At 31.3% G+C, this 21,486-nt stretch overlaps 1 protein-coding gene and 1 long non-coding RNA gene across 4 annotated transcripts in view; one reads left to right on the forward strand and one right to left on the reverse strand.

Annotated features, from left to right (window-relative positions):
• Window positions 1-20,485, forward strand: part of LOC145292969 (uncharacterized) — a 50,662-nt gene extending 30,177 nt beyond the window's left edge. Inside the window, exons 2-3 of the long non-coding RNA XR_013869635.1 lie at window positions 14,966-15,010; window positions 20,304-20,485. This is a non-coding gene — a long non-coding RNA (uncharacterized LOC145292969). The remainder of the gene's footprint in view (window positions 1-14,965; window positions 15,011-20,303) is intronic.
• The window catches only part of LOC145292967 (transmembrane channel-like protein 7), a 264,176-nt gene continuing 254,321 nt past the window's right edge, over window positions 11,632-21,486 (reverse strand). For all 3 annotated transcript variants that reach the window (XM_080139199.1, XM_080139200.1, XM_080139198.1), the window contains 3 exons: window positions 20,391-20,558; window positions 15,790-15,868; window positions 11,632-12,016 (listed from right to left, as the gene is read on the reverse strand). In XM_080139199.1, the coding sequence (XP_079995325.1) occupies window positions 11,942-12,016; window positions 15,790-15,868; window positions 20,391-20,558 (322 nt within the window). In that variant the 3' untranslated portion in view covers window positions 11,632-11,941. The remainder of the gene's footprint in view (window positions 12,017-15,789; window positions 15,869-20,390; window positions 20,559-21,486) is intronic.

A 21,486-nucleotide genomic window follows, 5' to 3' on the forward strand; every position in this document is an offset into this window, starting at 1 on the left:
AACATAAGTAAAGTGCTACAGAGTTCTTCAATATGCACCGATGACTAGATTTCTCGCCTCAAGGCTGGCATGTTATTTGTTTCACAATACAGGCAGGAAGGACTTGCAGTAGTTGAAGTTTAAGCAAGAGAATTGACTGGTGAGCTTGAAGTGGATCATAACTATTCAGAACCAAGAAGAAAGAAAAAATGTTTCTTCAGATAAGAATCAGCAGATGAGGCAGATGATCAAACTGGTGAAAAATCGTTTCAGCAAGAATTTTTGAATCACGGATAAAATTTCACAAAGTCTACAGAAACGGTTTGAAAATATGCACAATTTTAAATCAAAGTACAGGTGTTTGTCATGCAAGTAATATGAATGCTGCAATAACCTTGGACATGTTTCCATCATACTGCACTGCTTTGGCAAAAAGTGTTAGAGAGAGTGATATTGTCTGGGAGAAACTTAAAAGAAAGATTATCAATTTTGTCAACCTCATGGACAATAAGAAGTGTATTACATTTTCCATTATTGCATGTGTAAATTATATAATGAAACACACACTTGTCGATTTATAGTCAAACATAGTTGTTGCATTTTGTATTGCCAGTTTCAATGCCACCCTTGAGCAGTTTTTCTAAATTGAAACTAATTAAAAACTTTCTTTAGAACTCCATGTCTCAGGAATAACTAATTGACTTATTTGTTATAAGTATTGAACATAAACTAAGCCAAAAAATTGACACAGAGAATTTAGTTTGCCACAGAAAAAGCCAGAATGGAATTATATGAGTGTCCTTAATGATGGAGGTCTGAACAGAGCTGAAAGAGAGAAACAGACCAAATATCAAGGTCTCATGTATGATATGAATAGAAACTGGAATCTTAGGGAGATATAAATCATACCAGTTATTATAGGTGTTACAGGGTTTATGAAGAAGAACTGAAGTCCTACCTAATTAATATTCCTGGCGAACCAAGTGCAAAAGAAATCCAGACAATTGCACTTAAGGGAACAATGAGTATACTAAAAAGAGTTCTCGGTTGGTTTCAATAAAAAGCAGGGGAATGTTGGCAGCTGGTTTGACTGCCCCATACTCAGCTGGTCGTATGTCAGTAAGGTGACGGCTTGCATCGATCCCGAGCATCCTCGCTCGATTACCGTATCCAATGTCGTTGACAACATGAGGCCGCCGTGGGACAGGGAAAGACAAACGGTCTACATTACGATCCTGGCCGTGGCGAGAATGGTGATTTGGATGTCGCGTCTGCAGGGTGGCGGGGGGGGGGTTGTCTTTTTCTGATCAGGATCTGATCGCTTTCTTTAAACACCAACTACAGGTGAAGATCAGATATGATAGAAGAAGGCTGCATCGTGTGGCATTTGACAGAAGATGGATACATGTAGCAAGTTTGTGTGTACGAAAAGGAGCCAGGTTTGAATACGTGTTCCCTGCCCAGGTGTGGAACGCACAGGTAAATCAAGCGTAATCCATTTTCAGCCTCTTAGCTAGCAGAGTGAATGCTTTATCCCTCCCCAACTAGAAAGCCTCCAAGATCCCCATCCCCTCCTATCTGCAATTTTTCTTTTCACCACTCACTCTAAATTTCACCCATCTTGGGGAGAAAGAAATCAATCACTAACTCCCCATCCCTCACCCACAAAATTTTCTTTTGTCCATTTCGTCCCATCTATAGAGCATCCCCACTTAAAGACCGGCCTACAGGAGCTCAGATTCCTTTACAAACCAAAGTGGAACATGCGGTCTATCAATTAGACGAGGTTGGGAGGGTCCTACTAACCACTTTTATATTTTTCTTCCCCCACCCTCGACACAAATGAATTATCGTATCATCATTGTTGTTATCTTTTTTGTTTTTACACAGAAAAAAAAAAAATGCTTTAAACAATTGGGTGCTAAGAAGGACGTTCCCAAGTACGAAAGGGCGAATGTGGTATTATGGTGAAAGAAAATTCTAGCTAAGGAAAACTTTTGTTTAGTTCTAGAACGACAAGGATGACCAACGATCCCCATCTCCCCCCCCCTTTTTTGTTTATGTTCATTTTTTGCCTTAATAAAAGATTTAATATCTCAAAGTGTAGTATCTGTTATTGCTACATGCTGTACTTATGTTTGTAACTTTGTGATATAAAGTAGGGAATCACTTTTCTGTATTAATTTAATGTAAAATGATCACCCACTTTACAACCAGTCAGTCTCAAAGCCATTCAAGTCATTATCCAGATCATTCAAGTTGTTTTTGAAGAATTCCAGTTATTTTTTAAGCATTCAAGTCATTCTTAAGGTCATTCAATTCATCCTTAAGTTCATTAAAGTCATTCTAAGTTATTTACTTTTTATTTATTTAAGTCACTTCAGCCCATTTTTCGGTCATTTTAGTTTATATTTAAGAATTTCATGTCAATCCTACATTCACGCATTCATTCATTACACAAGAGCATGTGACTAATGGCTATCGGCCTTGTTAACTTTTAAATTCAGATAAAAATATCTCAGTTCAAACAAAAATTTTTTGATTGAAATAAGCACCATCAGAGTCAACACACTTGCCAACGCAAAAATTTTTGTTTTCTGGTGGTGATGAAGTTCCTTTTTTTTATACAAAGGAGTCACCATTTATCAAGGTCCAGATGCCACTCGAGGATAAGGGTTAAAGAGTGTACAGTAGTCAATGGGACAATATAGTAATCATTAGTAGTGTAAATTTGGTAAATTGGATTACTTAGGGGGAATGGCTCATCAAGAACTTGTTTACATTGGACTTGAAGACGACCATATTGTAGTCAGCTGGAAAGCGGAGAAATGGAAGAGAGAGAGAGAGTTCCACAAGTGTGCAGTTCTAAGAAAGAAGCTTTGTTCATGGAATCTATGTCTAATCTGAAGGTGTTTTTGATATCGCTTAGGTTTTTGAAGCATTTCTCATTCAGAAAGATGTCAAGATGGTTAAATAAGTGGTAGTCGGTAGGTGAGAGGTCTGGAGAGTATGGCAGATGAGGCAGAGTTTTGTAGCCTAATTTATTCAACTTCTGCAGGATCGATTTAGCAATGTGCAATCAAGCATTGTCATGGAGGAGAATTGGGCCTTTACTCTTGACTAATGTTGGGTGTTGTTGTTGAAGATTCTGATGCATTTCATCCATTTGTTAACAGTACTTCACAGCAGAAATGGTTTCACCTGCATTAGAAAAAAAACTAATAGATGAGACGAGTCACAGACCAAACAGTCAGCATGACCTTCTTTTGGTGCAACTCTGGCTTTGGGAAGTGTCATAAAGAACCCACTTTTCATCGCAAGTCACAAACCAGTCAAGAAACGGGTCGTTCTTGTTGTGTAATAGAAGGAAAAACGACACTTCATAACGGCATTTCTTTTGGTTATCGTTCAATTTGTGAGACACTCAATTATTAAGTTGTTTTTTTTGTCTTTCCAATCTCTCTAAAGTGGTGGAAATCGTTGTATACATTATGTCTAATTCAGAAATAAGTTCTCGAACAGTTGTGTGTGGATTGACTTCGACTAAGGCTTTTAATTGATCGTTGTCAACATCTGATGGTTGACCACAATGCACATCCTCTTCAAAACTCATCGTGGCCACAAAGTTTCTTAAACCACCATCGTGCTGTGCATTCTGTCGCGGTTCCTGGACCAAACGCCTAGCTTGAATTGAAATAAGGAAATTGTGCGAATTTGCTTTCTTTCCGTTTTGTACTCAACATTCTGAAAAGAAAACATAATTGTTCTAAAACGATTATAATTTCAACGATTAGATAGAGTGAAAAATGATGTATAAAGTAAAGGTATTATAATGATATAATAATACATTATTTGAAATCAAAATTAAAAATTCCGCAAGAACTTTCTTGTCAACCTAATGGATATATAAATACAAGGTGCCTTCAATAAGTTTCCAGACTTTTTGCACAGGCATTTAAAATTGTTGTAAAGTCTTGAAAATTCAGTATATTATTGCTATATATCTTATGAGGTGACTGACCAATTTCTATGATTTCAGGTTTAAATGAACAGATATAGCAAGAATTGGAATACATCCTACTAAAGCTTGATTGTCACAGCTGGTGAATTTCAAAATTGCAACCTGGATGTGAGGACTCTTTAAAACAGAATTTTATTGCATATCATTCTTTTAAACTTGGGAAAAATACCACAGAAACGTATGGAATACTTCAGATTGCTTTTGGACCATCTTGCATGAATCAAACATCAGTTTTGAGTGGCATAAGAGATTCAAGGAAGGCAAGGAGTGGGGGGGGGAGTAAGAAAGTCAGAGTGCCAAGAGTTGATTGGCCAAATAAAGAATTTCATGGATAAGGACCATCGTATGTCTATAAAGACAATAAGTGCACAGTTTGATGTCAGTGTGTGAACTGTACACATAACTATTCACAAGGAACTGAAGATGTCAAAGATTTGCATGAAGTTTGTTTTGGGTGCTCAGAGAAGATCAGAAAGAAAGATGTTGTCATGACAGCAGGGAGATGGTCGAAATGATCAATTCAGATCCCTATAGGCCAGATCTTGCTCCCTGTGACTTTTGGTTGTTTCCTAAGCTTGAGGAAATCCTTAAAGGCTGTCGTTATGAGAGAATTGAGTAGAGGAAAGCAGCTGTGATGAGGGTCATGGACATGCTGACACAAGAGGACTTCCATGGGACCTTCTAGAATGTTGGAATGGTACAACAAGTGCATTGCAGCTGGAGGATATTACTTCAAAGGCGACTAGAGTTTCATGTGTGTACTATCAATGAAAGTGCCCAGATAAAAAAGTCTGGAAACTTATTGAAGGCACTTCATATGATAAAAACAAAAAAATAAATAAACAAACAAATAAAAAACGTCATTTATTACAAATATATTTACAATTACGATCTGAGAATTTTTTTAAGTGGCAAGATTAAGTATATATATATATAATATACATTAAAACCCCAGATGAAACACAATCAAAGGGATTCCCTCCCCTCAAAAAAAATAAATAAATAAATAACCAAGGTAAGTAGACTTAATAGACATACAGGTTGTTACTGATTAGGGAAGACAATCTCTCTTCTCTTTTCAAATAACTGGAAGACGGCATATGCATGCTTCACAAACTCACCATTTCCTGATTCAAACAATCTAACTCAAGCTCAATGGGTGGTTTAACGGGTCACAATTTCTTTTTCTAATAAACATAATAGAATTTAGTACATTGCTGATGAGATAATGTAGCTTCTTTTTTTGTTTTCTTTTTAAAGTTTAATGAAATAAATTTTTTTTTTTTTTCATATTTGGATTATTCGAACTATTGTTCTCACTTTGAGCGTTATTTTCACAACGGTTCGGCTGATGTAACTTACCACCTTCTTGTCGAACTTGGAAATTTTTCTTTTGAACTTCAAAATCTACACAGAATTTGGAACAGAACCCTTTATTTAATAAACGGGGGTAGCATGCTCTCGTTCTGTCAGTTATAAGCGTATAGTAGTCTTAAGTACAGTAGAACACCGGGATATGGTTTTTTCAGGTTACGATGTAGAATACAATGTTTTTCTGGCCCCTGGTTACGGTATTTGCCCCACCTTGCGGTGTTATATATAATGGAATTTGATTATATACATGTCTATTATATACTGTACTGTAATTTTTAATGCTGTATCCCGGAGTTCTACAGTAATTTGCAATTGTATTCGGAATATCAACCACATTACGGATCAAACCTTTAACCTCCAGAAAAGTGTCACCTACAACTGAGTTTATCCACGGGTCCTTGTGGTTCAGTAAGATATACCTGAGTAACATTGTCTGAAAAGTGAAAATAACACGCAAGATGAAAACAATAGTCTGACTCAAACAACTTAATCAAATCCAGAAACATAATATTTTTTGGTTTTGAAATGGTTGATAATATGTGATTGCAAGATTATTTTTTTATTTATATGTAAAGTTATAAAGTTCATCAAGAGCTTTTTCTTTACCAATCTCCATGCATCCCAGCACTATGTGATGTGTAGAATACAGCCCTTCATTTTGTATTTGATTCCGATTTTTCAATTACTTTACTCGGCCAACGACAGGCAAGTACAGCTATATTCATATATAATTGGCTTAATATGCTTTCAGACAAATTTTTATTACAATAATAAATATCTATCTGATTAGAAATTTAAATCTGGAATTCGTATTCAAATATATAAAAATGTTGACTTGCTGAAACTGCAGGAAAGTGTTCAAATGAGCTGTATTTACTATTGCTGTAAAGCTCTATCCAAAATGATATTGAGCCCTTTTTGTGCGCAAGGTTTGTTGTATTCTAATTGGATTCCAATTTTAAGAAGCTGATTTTTCATTTTAATATTTAATTAGTCAAGCACCGGGTGCCAACCACTGGGGTTCATTTTTGTAATCTCATTACATCTAGCTATACTGATGAGTTTTGAAAATGAAAATAACTCTCAGTTGATATAAAAAAAAAACATATTTTTTTAATGTTTGTTTTGGAATACTGTGTCTGTTTTTTTTTTTTTTAATTAATATTCAATCGTCTCTGAGGAGCAGCCAAATAAACTAAAGGCAATATTTTTTGGTATGGTTGCAAAATGCATGTAATATGTTAAAGAAAATATAGATATTCATCAAAAGAAAAATATAAAATATATAAAATATAAATTCTTTTCTTTTGGCATTGGCATGCAGACCAATCAGTAATATATATATATATATATATATATGTTGTGTACCCAAATTGTAGTGTTTAAGTTCAATGGATATTAGATGTTCCAAGCGTTCTCATATGTAATAATATGAAATATATGTAAATTATTCATACTGAAGAAAAAAAAAAAAAAAGAATTTTGTGAGGATGTTCAAGTAATTTGATTTTTTCTGTAAATTTGAAGATTCATTTGCCCATAAGATTCAAACTTTGTAATTACTAATGTATGATTGTATGTCTATGAAGAAACAGCTATTATTTTTTAATTAAAACCAATTTTGCTTGATATATGACCTTGTTTTGATTGGAAAATATCTCATATCTATATAGGGTGAGTTAAACTGCAAATTTTCATTTACAAAATTTGTTGTTCAAAAACAAGAAATAGAAACATACAAAAGATTATTTCCTTATTCCATGGAGTTTCAAAAATTACGCCTTTTTTCTTTACAGGAAAATGACTAGCAAAATAAAAGTATAAAATTGGTATAGAATTGCTAGTTAGCATAAAAACTGAAAATTGTGAAAAAAAAAAAAAAAAAATGCTAACTTGCAATTCTATAATAATTCTACATTTTTATTTTGCTAGTTACTTTCCTCTGAAGTAAAAAGCCTAATTTTTAAAACTCCATGGAATAAGGAAATAATCTTTTGTATGTTTGTATTTCTTGTTTTTGAACAACAAATTTTGTCAATGATAATTTGCATAGTTTAACTCCCCCCTCTTATGATGCTGCTCTATGTCAAATATGGAGCAGTTTTGGGGGACAGAATTAAATCTATAAATATTAATACTAATATTTTTATTACCATTCTGAACTTTGAACACATATCTATCTAGATAGCTATCTATCTACATATATATTATAGTTATAAGCCCCTTTAAGAATATTAAAGTTGAGCCCTATTTAATGAATTGAGAATAAAGCAGCCAATTAGTATACATGCATATTCCAAACTTCCTATTTATCAAATACTCTTAAAGTGTTTGATTATGACGAGCCCACTTACACATCCTCATAAGCATCTTTATTCATTTCCATTTAAAAGTTAATTTCTGGTGGCTGAGAGGAAGAACATTAGTCCATAAAGCCAAGTTTGGCCTTGATTACTGGGTTTGAGACCCATGACGAATAGTGATTATCACTTCCTACACTGATTGTGTAAGCATAAAATGTAGCTATAAAAAATTTTATATTTATTGAAAGAATATTATATATATAAAAAATTAAATCTGTTTGGTTGTTAGTATATTAAAAAAAATTGTTTGTTTTTTAATGTGAACAAAACAAATAATTCCATTAAATGTTCACCACTTCCAGTAGCATATTTGGTGCCTCAGTTGGTAAAGCACCAGACGTCTGAATTTTTGCTACTCACATCAATGAGTCTGCTGACGACTATTGTATCTGTGTGTGTGTGTGTGCACGCGTGCGTGAAAGATGGATTGAAACCAGTCAATCTCTTGTTTGTTTGTTTCTTATTTTTCTTGTGTTTAATTGTTTTTTTCACTTTGTCTTCCATACATTCTGTCTTCACGACATTTCATGAGATATTGTGTACTTTATCCTCGTGTGTGCGTATATGCATATAATTTTTTTTTACTTTTTCATGTCTATACACTTATATTATGAAATAATTTTCCTGTGTATATATTTTTTCTTAATATTTATTTTTAGTGCTCAATATGCGAGGAGAGCTTAGAACAAGTAGCACAAAATTATACTTATGGCAAGTAAGCTATACAGAAACGTGTACGCTTCATTCCTGTTGAATAGAGGCAAAAATAAATAACCATTAATTATTGATTTTTATCTCGGTCTAACAGACGTGAACCTTTTAATGTATCTTTCATTTTGGCACCGGATCTTTGCACTAATCTTTTTTTTTTAATAACAACCGCTTTGAATAACATTTTAAGTGTGTATCATTGCTGGGACTTATAAAATCTGCTGCACAGCGCATGATTTTCATATAATTATATCTTCTGAGGAACAGCATGATTGAAGAGGATCAAATGAAAAAAAAAGAGCAGAATACTTTTTGTCTTGAGCAAAATTTGATGTTTTGAAACAAATAAAAGTAAAAGATTAACTACATAGATATTCTTTTCTGAAACTGGATTTAAATGTAATTTTAAATCAGTAATACTCCTTGGAAACTATCATACGTCTAACTATTATTGATCTTGAATTCTTGTAACTGTAATAAATAATGTTGTAGACTTATTTATATCTACTTATGAGATTTATATATATATAAATATATATATTATATATATATTTGAAAAAAAAATTGGGGGGGGTACAAAATTTAATTATGGCTGAATACAGACCAATCAACATGATTAAAAAAATAAAAAAAGGTTAGCTAACCAGGTTTTGTTCCTCACTTAACAGAGGTAAATCAAGGAAAATATGATTAAAAAAAAATATATATAGTCATAAATATGGCAGGGGAGTGAAAAAAAAAAAAAAAAAACCCGAAAAATAAACGGGGGAAAAATTACATAGAAACCAAATTAAACCCTAAAAGATTTTCTAACGCAAAGATTAGATTCTTGTTTGAAACAACACGTACCATCAAAGATTTGGTATGCAAATTTTCACCTTCGGATGTTCTGAGTAATACGTATGGTTGTTCGATTTGCAAGAACCTCATAAATAACCATGCATGTGCCACGAACTTCAATGCTGACATGTTTATGATCTTGAGTAAGTAACACTCACCCTTTCATTTAAAAATTCTAGAAACCATGTTTATTAAGTCTTTGAGACCTTCTCTTTGCAAGCAAAAATAAACTCTTTTTAGGACTTAATTTGGTTTCTATGTAATTTTCCCCCTCGCTTTTTTTTTTTTCCACTCCCTCACCATATTCATGACTATATTTTTTTAATCGTATTTTCCTCGATTTACCTCTGTTGAGCGAGAAACGGAACCTGGTTAGCTAACCTTTATTTTCATTTTTTTTTTAATCATCATGCTGATTGGTCTATATATATATATATATATATATATATATATATAATGTGTATAAAATACGTTTATAAGCTAAATTACAACTTAATATTATGAAAATAAACAAATATTTATTTGTTTAAAATTAATATTTTGGCAATCCTCAGAATTATTATGGAAAACACAACTCTGAGTTTCATATCACATGCACCAAACATACTCTCCTGGCATTTCAAAATGACACTATAGACGAACAACACACAAATTCTTTACTGACTGTTTTTTCTACAATATAACATCATGGCAAGGAGAAAAAAAATATATAAAAAATTCTGAGGATGGCATCTATCACCGAAATATTAATTTTAAACAAATGAATATTTGTTTATTTTCATAATATTAAGTTGTAATTTGGCTTATAAATGTATGTGTACATATTTTATTTTAAAATTGAAACAACGCTTCTATCACAAAATATACAACTCTGACTATATATATATATGTATATATATATATTAGGGATGGGACGATTCCAGTATTTTTACAGATTCTGATACAATTACTGATTTCGTACTAAATTCCCGATTCTTTCTAAATCTCTACATATTTAACTACAAAGTTGTTATTTTTCACAATTACCATAAAATCACATGTTAAATGTGTAGATATTTTTCTTAAACGTAAGGATACACTTGTGAGGGATGACCTATCAATTTTAGTTTTACTAATAGGTTAATATCAACAGATATTGATTATTTTAGTATTACGATCAGCGGTAAAATATTTTTCCTTAAAGAAAATAAAATAAAAAAAACAATCAAAAAAATCATTATTGGCATCGGAAAATAGGCACAAATTTTTCCGATTCCCCAAAATTTCCGATTTTTTTGTTTCCCGATTCCGATTAATCAACCCGACACTAATGTATATATATATAATTCTACATAGTGAGAGAATTGTTAATATTAACACAGGGTTTCATTTTATTAAAAATGTAACAGTTTAATAATTATTTCAATGTTTATTTGGATTTAAAAAATATATTAGTTAAACTAATACCATATAGAAAATATTTACTTTGTTTTTTTTTAATTTACAAAAGAATAATGTTTGGGATAAATTGATTCCATATATAACAACATGAGCAATTTGGAATTATAAATAAAATAAATGGAATTATGCATTAAATATAAAGTCATATAAATATAAGTAATGTTAAATTTGCTACTTTTAATGTCAGTTTATTTTCTGAGTTAATTCAAATATTGATCCCCAAAATTCTACGTTTGACACTTTTATAGAAAAAGATGACATGCGTATATTTGCCAGATTCGGCAAAAAGATGAAATGCACTTATTTGCCATATTTGATAAAAGTCGACATGCATGCATTGGTTCTTGTCCAGAAGAACCCCTATATTTAAAAAAAAAAAAAAAAAGAAAAAAAAAGAAAAAAAAAGAAAAAAAAAAGAAAAAAAAGAAAAAAAAAAGAAAAAAAAGAGAAAAAAAAGAAAAAAAAGAAAAGAAAAATCTGTATATTGTACATAAGCATGATAAAAAAGAAAATATATTCCAAAAATCACATAAATTGATCAAGTGGTTTGATTTTTAAACAAGAAAGCAAATTTTATGAGTAACTGAGGAGCATCTGTCTTGTCAGCCATTTTGAAAGCAATCTAAAAACAAAAAAAGGGAGACAACAACAAGAATTCATACTTATTAGATTTATGTTGTAATGCCTACAAATTCCCATTACCCACTTGAAAATGCTTTTCTTAATAAAATATACATAATTTTTGGAATATGATATTTATTTTGTGACATGTATGTACATCATACAGATGTTTTTTTGTTTTTTTTAAATATAGAGGGAATTCTTGCCAAATCAAGTGAAAGTTGCCATGTATGTATTTGCTAGATTTGACAGAAGTTGACAAATACATTTTCCTATTGGTAAAAAAAAAAAAAAAAAAATCAAATTCTATCAAAAAAATATTTTGTAGTGAGTGATAGCAACAAAATGGTACAAAAGTCTGGTGCAAAAAAGTTAAAAATTCCAAGGTCTTTACAAAACTAAACTTCAAGGAAACCTTGATTTCCTTACAGAATTACTTGCATTGTTGATTATCCCAAAGGAAAATGGGTTAATGTGGAAAAAAAATTTTCTTAAAAAAGAAAAAAAAAAAAGGTTGCAGTTTGGAAAGAACTGCATAAAAGTCCTGAGTTGGAAAAGTTTTGAAAAAAAAAAAAAAAAATGCTTAAAGAGCTCAATTATCTTTTGCAAAGGCGATTTTCATCTTTTTGTTCACTTCACCAAGTAAAAATCGTTTGTCTTTTCCATCCTGGAAAAAAAAAAATAGAAACAGAAATTATTTATACAAAAGACAAGTTTATATATATATATAATTCATTTATACAAACAAACGGCTACATATGTGCATACATGTTTCGGTAATTTCCTGTTTCGTTAGGCTAAGGATATCGTTTGAAAAATATGCTCAAGATACAAAACGTTTTTATACCAAATATTCATTCCAGGATGACTACTAGAATTAGAGAGGGGAAAGGTTAAATAGGTTTGGGAGATTGTATTTTATGAGGAAATACAGGGTAATAATGGCCACTTATATATATATATATATGTGTATATGAGTAATAATTCTAAAAGTAAAGACTTTTGTTGTTAAAAAATAAGAGTACATATTATAATATCACGTGGAAATTTATATAAAACGATTTACTAAAAAATAGCACCAACACACACCCACACATACATATATATACATATATATGTACATACAACGAACCTTCCACCCACTTATATATACATACGTAAAAACATCCACACATACATACACGTTTAACACATGCATCTAACTATACACACCTACAATTAAATAAAATAAATAAAAACAACATCTACTTTGTTAGAGCATAGATATATACGTACATTAAAAATTTCAACCATATTTACTTATTATTAATGATTATGAATAAAAATTTGTAAGTTATTTTCAATGCAATTACAAATCTTTCAAATTAAAAGGTACCAATAAACCAATATAAGGGTATTTACCCATTATTCATAGATCACTTATATATCATTTCACAAACCAAATTTCAAAATTATATCTATCCAACGTCGGAATGTACTATTATTTTTTTCTTTAAAATTGCACACTTAAAATATCTTACAAAAGTACATACATATATAATATAAGTGTGTTGACAGAATTCATCAAAGAAAAAAAAAAAAAAAAAGAATAAAGACCAATAATTATGTCAGTAACTTTTTTTTTGTCACCCAATTTATATGTATTTTTCTAGGTGTTTAGCAGGACTAGTAATTCTATCAGTTCAGAAGATAGACAACAGTATTTACTAATATATTCAACTATACATTTGAAAGAGCCCAAAATAACCTTGATTCTTCTTCGTTTTAGATGGGGTGGGGCGGGTCATGGGACAGGGTTTTTTTCTTTTTGGGTAGTTACAGTCAAGAAATTATATATAATCGTCAATTTATAATTTCTTAAGTGCATGTATTTTAAAATCGATCGATTGATGCCTCCGTTCAGTCTCAAAAGACAAAGGATACCTCTTGTAGGGGTAGGGGCAGCTGCGCATGCAATTTGAGGCAAGGGTTGTACAATCCTCAACCACACCTTTCCTGAATCGGCACTGTTTGAATCCAATGGCAAGGAGAAGTCCAGGATGACTGGAAACAATACTGAGATAATCGGAGAGCACATACAGCACCTGGAAGTCCTAAATGATCACCCATTTAGTACTGACCAGGTTCAATGTTGCTTAACTTCGGTGATCTTGTGGGAACCAGTGAGTCAACATGATTATGCCATACAGTATTTTAAAATATTTGCAGGAAATAGCAGTCTCTTGTTTAATATTCAATAGTCTCTCCTGGTTCTTAAATCTTATTATTTCAAGTTTTTCAGAAAGGCACATAAAACATGGTGAGTGTAGTGAGTGGCATGTATTAGCCTTTTTAATAACTTTTTGGTGTCTTGTTTTCCCTAATGATGTATTGATAACGAGGCATCCTTTTTTATACGTTTGATTGTTCATTGAACATGTATGCCCATAAAATCTATTCTTAAATTTCATTTGGGTACTTCCTATATAAAAATTTTCTTCTCTTGGATTTTCTTCTGAGAATATTTTTGCATGGTATACCACTAAAGGATAATCGATAATAATTGTTAACATTATTTTCCTTTATATTACTAGTTTCATCGTTACCAGTCTTTAATATATTGTTATATTTTTTATGAGTCTTTCCAAGCTATCACAACAGCTATAGCTTAATTTTAAAGCATTTCTATTAAAAATACTATGCAGTATATTTCCTGGTGGGAAATGCTTATTTATAAGTTGTAAAAAGTTATTACCAAGTTTTGTTTTTAACATAATATTAAAAGGGAGGTGAAAACCAAATCACTTTCCTATTACGATTTCTAGATCTAATCTTGTTAGTATTAGCATATTCATATTTAATATCTACATTTTATATCCACTATTTTTAAGTGCTGTATTATACATATTCTTGTAACTATTAAAATGTTACTTCATTAGACGAGTTATTGCTTATTCTACTTTCAACTGAAAAAGGTATATGCTTTATAATAGATGGTGGATTTATATAGATACGGTTCGTATTATCCTTCATATAGAGTTTAAAGACATTTTTTTCTAAGTCAATGTTACATCGAGGAAGTTGACTTGCTTTAGGTTGCTATTTATCTCTATCCGGAAACCAAAATTTATCTCTATCCGGAAACCAAAATTATTCATCTCTCTATGGAGAGTTCTTCTAATCCTATCGCATTTTATATTTGTAGCATCTCTGACAATAATCAACCCATCATCTCGATACAGGTCTGTGTCACCTACATCTATGTCCCTATTTTTTGTTATATTGTATAAAATATAGAGACCAATAAGGTCTCTATATTTTATACAATATAACCAGCGGCAAAGAGAAGTCTAAGACGACTAGAAACAATGCAGAGATAAGTGGAAAGTACTTACAGCACCTGGAATTCCCAAATGGTCACTGATTTTAGTACTGACAATCATCTAATGGGAACTGCTGTGTCTATATGATTATGCTGTATGCTTGTTTTAATATATTGAAAATAATAGTGTAAGTCGTTCACCTCTCTTTTATATAATAATAACATTGGAAATGACTGAAAAAAAAAACGACTCCCTCCCCTCTAACGAAACCCAATTAACCCTCAGAAAATAATTTTTTTTTTTACTAATTTCAGATATTAGTCAGCCAGGATAATGTTGATCAAAAATATGCCAACTTTGTGAGTGTTTGTTTTGTAATTTTTTACTTTTAGCTGCACACAATCAAGATGGTGACAGAACTCGCATGCATTTCTCTCATCAATATTACACATTGAAAATTAAAAAAAAAAAAAAAGTTATCTACTCATCAATTTTCTGTCTACTGTCTTCCAAACTATAAGTTTTCCACATCAACAACTTAACATTATTGCTAATGTAAATGACCTTGGCACAGTTGTGAACAATTCCTTCAAACCGATGTCATTGCATTGAGATGATAAGCAAACCTGGGTAGGTTCACTATATGATACAGATACTTTCTCAGCCTAATAGCAAACGCGTTCTGTCCTCTACACAATTTCAAAGACTAAATCTGTTCTCACTTGAGCAGCTGAATGTGTAAGGGGACCAGATTCTGGCATCCCTCTTTGATTACAACAGCCAATGAGTGGTAGCATTAGTATAGGATTTAACCCATATATTTTATAGTATATAGGAGGGATGCAAATCTCCAAAAGCACATACAGTGAGCTTCCTTTCAGAGACCAACAGGACACCTTTGCTACCTGGTGTACATTTTTACTCTTCTTGTTTCCCAATTGGTTGACTTTTTTCTTTTTGAAATCCAAAACTGTTTTTTTTACACATTCTTTTTAAACAAACTCTCAAATTTTCATAAATCATAACTTATTAAAACAGACTCTCTTGAGTTCCAAAAGAGACTGAGAACTTGCATTTAAATCTCTAATTTATAATTGAATAGCCACCATTACAAATAAAACAAAAAAATAATGCTTACCAAAGAGAGTTGTTCCCTGAGGAGGTCTTCCATCCGCTTGTAACCTCGACCGACAATTACATAATAATAGATCACAAAACTAAAATTAAAAAAAAAAAATACAAATTAGACAATTATATATTTATAAAAAATCTATATATAAATACGACAGCATGTGTTATTTTGTGCATTACTTATATCTTTTTTCTTCAGAGTGACTGTCATTTAATTGTTATGACCTTCCATTTCTTATAATAAATAATTTTACCAAGAATTCTTCATAAGTTTTGGTTTTGGTTTCGATTATAGCTGCAGGAACTCAAGTTATGTATATAAACATTTTTTTTTTCTTCATATGTTTTAGTTTCGGTTTCAATTCGAGCTGATGCATCCAAGTCATATGGATATATTTTCTTTATTTTTGAAATCAGAACTTAATAATGTATAAGAATCAATAGAATATATACGAAATGTGCATAAATTGAAATAAAAAAAGAGCTACAATAATTTCAAGGCGTTTCCATTTACGCTGAACATCCACAGAATGCCAACATCAAGATGTTACATACTAGCAAGAGTACCCAGCATTGCACGGGGGTGGAGAGGTTTTATGGTAAGGTATCGATCAACAGAGCCCTAAAAAAAATGTTTAAAAACCTCTCAAGAAAAATGAAAATAGCAGCGAGTACCCGTGCGAACACACAAAAAAAAAAAATGTAGCAGGCAGGCAGGCTCGAACCTAAGAGGAAAAAGAAGGTAAAAAAGGAAACCATTTAATCGTCTCACCCACACAACTTGTGACATTAAAGGCATTTGAAATAACATGTTTTATGTGTACATCGATGTCATGAGGCGTAAATGACTTTGCAAAAATGTTGATGAAAAAAGTGACCCCTCCTTGTAAAAAATGGCCCAGTTGATGGTGAAAGAATGAATGTTTTTGGCCAATTTTTGGATATTTGTCAGCCAAGAGATTGAGCTTTCAAACGATACCAATTTTATCAGTCTTGGTTGCATGTGTCAAAAGCTTTAGCGAGACATACAAAATACATACATACACACACACTAACAAACAGATGAGATTCATATAATAGATGAAAGAGTCCACTGTGGAATTTCCACAGGTCCCACTAGTTATATATTTATACAAAATTATATATTTATAAAAAATATATAAAAAAGGCTTTTGTTGATTTTTACACATTACTTGTGTCTCTTAAGAACAGAAAAGGGTTGTCTGATACAAAAGCAGTTGTTCAAAAGGTATTGACTCCTGATTGGACAAGATCTCAATCAATATATTCTCTCAGACAATCAGAAATATTCAGCTTCATAGGTTACAATATTTCAATCGTAATATGTAAACCAAACACCACAAATGAGCTTTAACACTTTTTCCGTTTCTTTCAAACTTGACACACATAAGCTCATCATAAAAAACAACTTCAGCCTTGTCCTAACAAGTTGTCAATAAAAACGGATTAATTTTTGTAAGGATAGATTTAGTTATTCTTTCTTTTCATATTCTTTTCCTTCTAAACTATGCCAGAAGCTTGTAGAGCTGTTGCCGGAGACAGAGAATGTTCAGGGAAGTCAAATTCTGTCAGTAAATCCAGAAAATGTGCAAAATGTTGTCCCAATTTTAGAAAATAAAGATTTTTTTTTTTAAATTTCAATGTGATAATCAGCAATATGGGAATTCCTGTCAAGCACGGATTGGGATAGACCAGCAATCATCAGTTTCAGCTGAGTGTTGTTCAAATGTTGAAATGCTAAATCGACTTTTTATTTTTTATTTACATCTCCGACAATGAGGATTTTTTTTTTTTTTTGGTGCCTGTACCAAATCGCAAACCCCAACAATTTCTGTTTTCTGTAAACATATTTTTTCGTATTTTCTTTTAAAAAAAAATAAAAAATATATAAAATTTCTGTAGAAACCTCCACCCCACTTACTTGACTTAACAAAAAGTCTTGTAAAAAAAACAAAAAAAAACAAAACAAAAAAACTTGTACTTAAACATAACAATTTACGGTTAAAAAAGTAAAACTTTCATCTTTTCTTGAAGAAAAAAGAAAAAAAAACATTTTGTTGATAAATATTTTGAAAGAAAAAAAAAATAAATAAAATACAAATATTTTCAGTCTTTTAAAGGTAGAATTTTGTTATTTTTGATTATTTGCATTTGATTTTTTTTTTTTGTCTGGTTTGTTTGTTTTTAAATTAATCTGCATCTGTTACAATGCTCAGCTTAAATCAATGATTGCTGGTCTCGCCCGATACATGCTTGACGGGAATTCCTAAGAATCCGGGTCAAATTCTGCAAGAGTACCAATTTATCACTAAAAATCAATATATGGATGTCAATGTCTGTAAATCATGTTCATGGACCACACTTTCCAATGGTGATGACTAATCATCTTTATTATCTAAATATTTAATTCTGCTTATTTAGAGACAATGTCATTTATATTCTGCATGTTTTCAACACAATGGGGAAAGATCTTATTGAACTTGCTGTATGTTAGTGCTTACCCAGACATTTCTGGGGTGTTGGATAGGGCAAAGTGGTCTGTTATGATGGCTTGCATGCTCACTGGAATTGATACCTCCTGATTTTTTCTTGTGGGTTTCTTCAAAAATTTAATTTTCAGAAGAAAACCACAAACAATTGGTCAAATGATGTGATTTGTTGAAGGATGTTTGAAAATAGCTCTGAAAATATTGGAGATTTTGATGTCATCATTTGTAAGCCATTTGCAGAAATGTGTGGCAAGTAGGGAAAATCAAGTTAAATGACATGCATTTTTAATATTTATTGTTCATATGTATAAGTTTTGACTAGTATCAGAAATACACTTTTGGCGTTATTAAAATTTGAAAATATATTATGCTTTTAAAAGAACCTATATATATATATATATATATATATATATATATATATTTCACATATAAGCAATAAAAACATGCCGTATATTTTGGCATATAAGGTGACCGTCAGATAAGACAAGGTACAAAATTGGAGCAAATTTTAATAAATTTATCATATATCAGTTGTACAAGATGATTGCTAAATCACAAAACCATATTTGTTTAGCCTAGGCTAGAGAGTGCAACACCCGGCATGTTATGAAATATTGGTTTTTAACAATAATTTTTTTTAACTTTAAGGGCGTCTTATATGCTGAAATATACAGTAAGTCAGTTGTGAGACTTCATATCTTTAACTGACAATGTAATGATGGAAATAAGTCTTATCTGGATCTGACTTCCCTATATTATATGAAGTATTCCTGAAGTTATGCCATGGAAACATTGATAACTCCGAAACCATTTATCTGATTAAGATTTTGCATTATTGTTATCAAAGAGTATCAAATTCATGCATCAAATTTGAAAAACATCAAAAGTTGAAATTATATCAAAATTTCACCCTCGGCTGAACTTTACAAGTGAAAGGTTAAGTTTATAACAGATGTAGAAAATCCTTGGTTCCAATAAGAACGAAAGTTATTACCAGAGATGTGGCTTTCCCATTTTCCATGCCGCCGAACTGACTTAAATATCCTAAAATTAATTTTAAATTGGACTACGGCCGATATTTTGACCAAATTTGGTAACAATTAGTCAAGCAATGTTACATCCTTGTGCCTGTTTTACAAGTACTTTAATGAAATGTGCTCTGATGAACTCATCGCACTTAACTAACCTGACACACAGTATAATCCCACCTCTTCCTAGATGCCAGAAACCTTTTTACTCTAATAGTTTATTAGACTGCTAGACTTTGGAATTTCTTCCATGTTTCCTGCTTCTCTGGTTGTACTAAACTGCAGGAGTTTAAATGTAATGTAAACAGACATCTTGTTGTCGATTTTCTACAATCCCCTGTCAGACATGATCACAAATAGTAGTTCCTTATGTTCCAAGCGGCAATATGCCTTGTTTGGGATGAAAAAGAGTAAAAAAGTTTTTTAAAAAAAATTCTATAGATTATGAAACATTGAATTTATAATTTTTACTCCTCATTCTGGTTGTTGGTATTCTCAATCTTACACTTAGCCTGACATCTAGAAATCGATTATTTTTATAAAATACTAACCTTTAAACAGCACATGCTAAAATTTGAGTCTAATTGGATTATTAGTTTAGAAATTAGTTAAATAAAATTATTCTTGCAAATTTTCCAAACAATGAAAAATTCTAAATTTTGTGTGTTGATAAAGCATTACTTTCTGAGAGAAAAACATACTATTCAAGCAAAGCGATTATTCATACTCAGTTCAATTGGAAACAGTGGTTAAGACCTTATATGCTGACTTTTTAACGCGATTGTACAAATACAAAAGATTTAAATTAAAAAAAAAACTGTTTCGATTCATTTAATTCATTTAGCATTTTACAGCTAAGAATTATACAAAGGATTGTGTAAAAAAAACATTATTGCATGACATGTACAGAAGATTTTTTTTGTTTGTTCTTTTTTACTTAACCTCATATTCCAAATGTTTTTTTTTTTAATTTTTCTTTCCAGGCAAAAGGGAAACTTTCTGGCCAACAATACATCTCCACACAGAAATGCTAGTAAAACTATAAAAAGGCGATTGAAATTGTTTCTTACCAAATGATCACAATGAGAGGAACCAATACCGGTGGGGTCACGATCCAAAAGAAAATGTCTTTTGCAAGAGTCGGCCAACTGAGGATTAAATTCGACACGGTATCAAAAATGTAAAAATCTGGTTTACTGTAAATCCGGAAAGGACCGCAACCTTTTGAAGGATGAAAGCTGCAACGAACAAAACAACAAATCAATTCACCTCCATTTTTTTTTAGATTTGTGTTCACATGAGTGGCTTTATTTCCATCAGTCAATCTGACTTAATTCAGTTTTTGCAATAAATGCCAATATTTTAGAACTTTATATGGTCAAGCTTTATGGAAATGTGTGTATCTATTGTGACAATACCCGTGAACATGTACCTACAAGAGTTTTTAAGTTATTTTTTAATGTATAATATATAATCTAATCTGTATCTAATATATAAAGTAAAGCAAGTTTGCTTCTGGAATTTTTGGATAATAACTACCACATTAATATTTTATTCAGATTTACCAATGTTTTTTTTTTTTTTCGAAACATTGCATAGAAAGATTTTTTTCAAATGGATGCATTTGTTTAATAATGACCTTCTGATTTTTTGCTATACCAAACAAGGCACATTACTACTGAGACATATGAGAGTATTGTGAATTAGCAGCCAAATTTATAGGAGCATCTTAAGTAGAGAGTAGTGCACCGAGATGTTCGTTCATATTATATTTAAAATTTCTGCATATTAGTACAGTCAGGAGAGCAAGGAGGAAATTCCAAAAGCTAGCAATTTGAGAAAAGAAGCTATTAAAGTAGAAAGATTTTTAGCATCTGAGGTCCTATATGGTGAAGGTGTAGGATTTTGCTGATTTTGAGGTTGATTGGAAGTATTTACATCAACAAATGTATTTTGCTTCAATTTCTTTAAAAAAATATATAATCTGCCTAGGATATATATTAAAAAGGTGGCAATTTGAATACAAATGTTAAAAAAAGGTGGCAATTTGAATACAAATGTTAAAAAAGGTGGCAATTTGAATACAGATGTTAAAAAAAGTGGCATCTTTTTTAATATTTGTATTCAAATTGCCACTTTTTTTAACATTCTTATTCAAATTGCCAC

The sequence above is a fragment of the Euprymna scolopes genome, chromosome 14, assembly GCF_053919585.1.
Source record: "Euprymna scolopes isolate OS-2025 chromosome 14, ASM5391958v1, whole genome shotgun sequence".
Lineage (NCBI taxonomy): Eukaryota > Metazoa > Mollusca > Cephalopoda > Sepiida > Sepiolidae > Euprymna > Euprymna scolopes.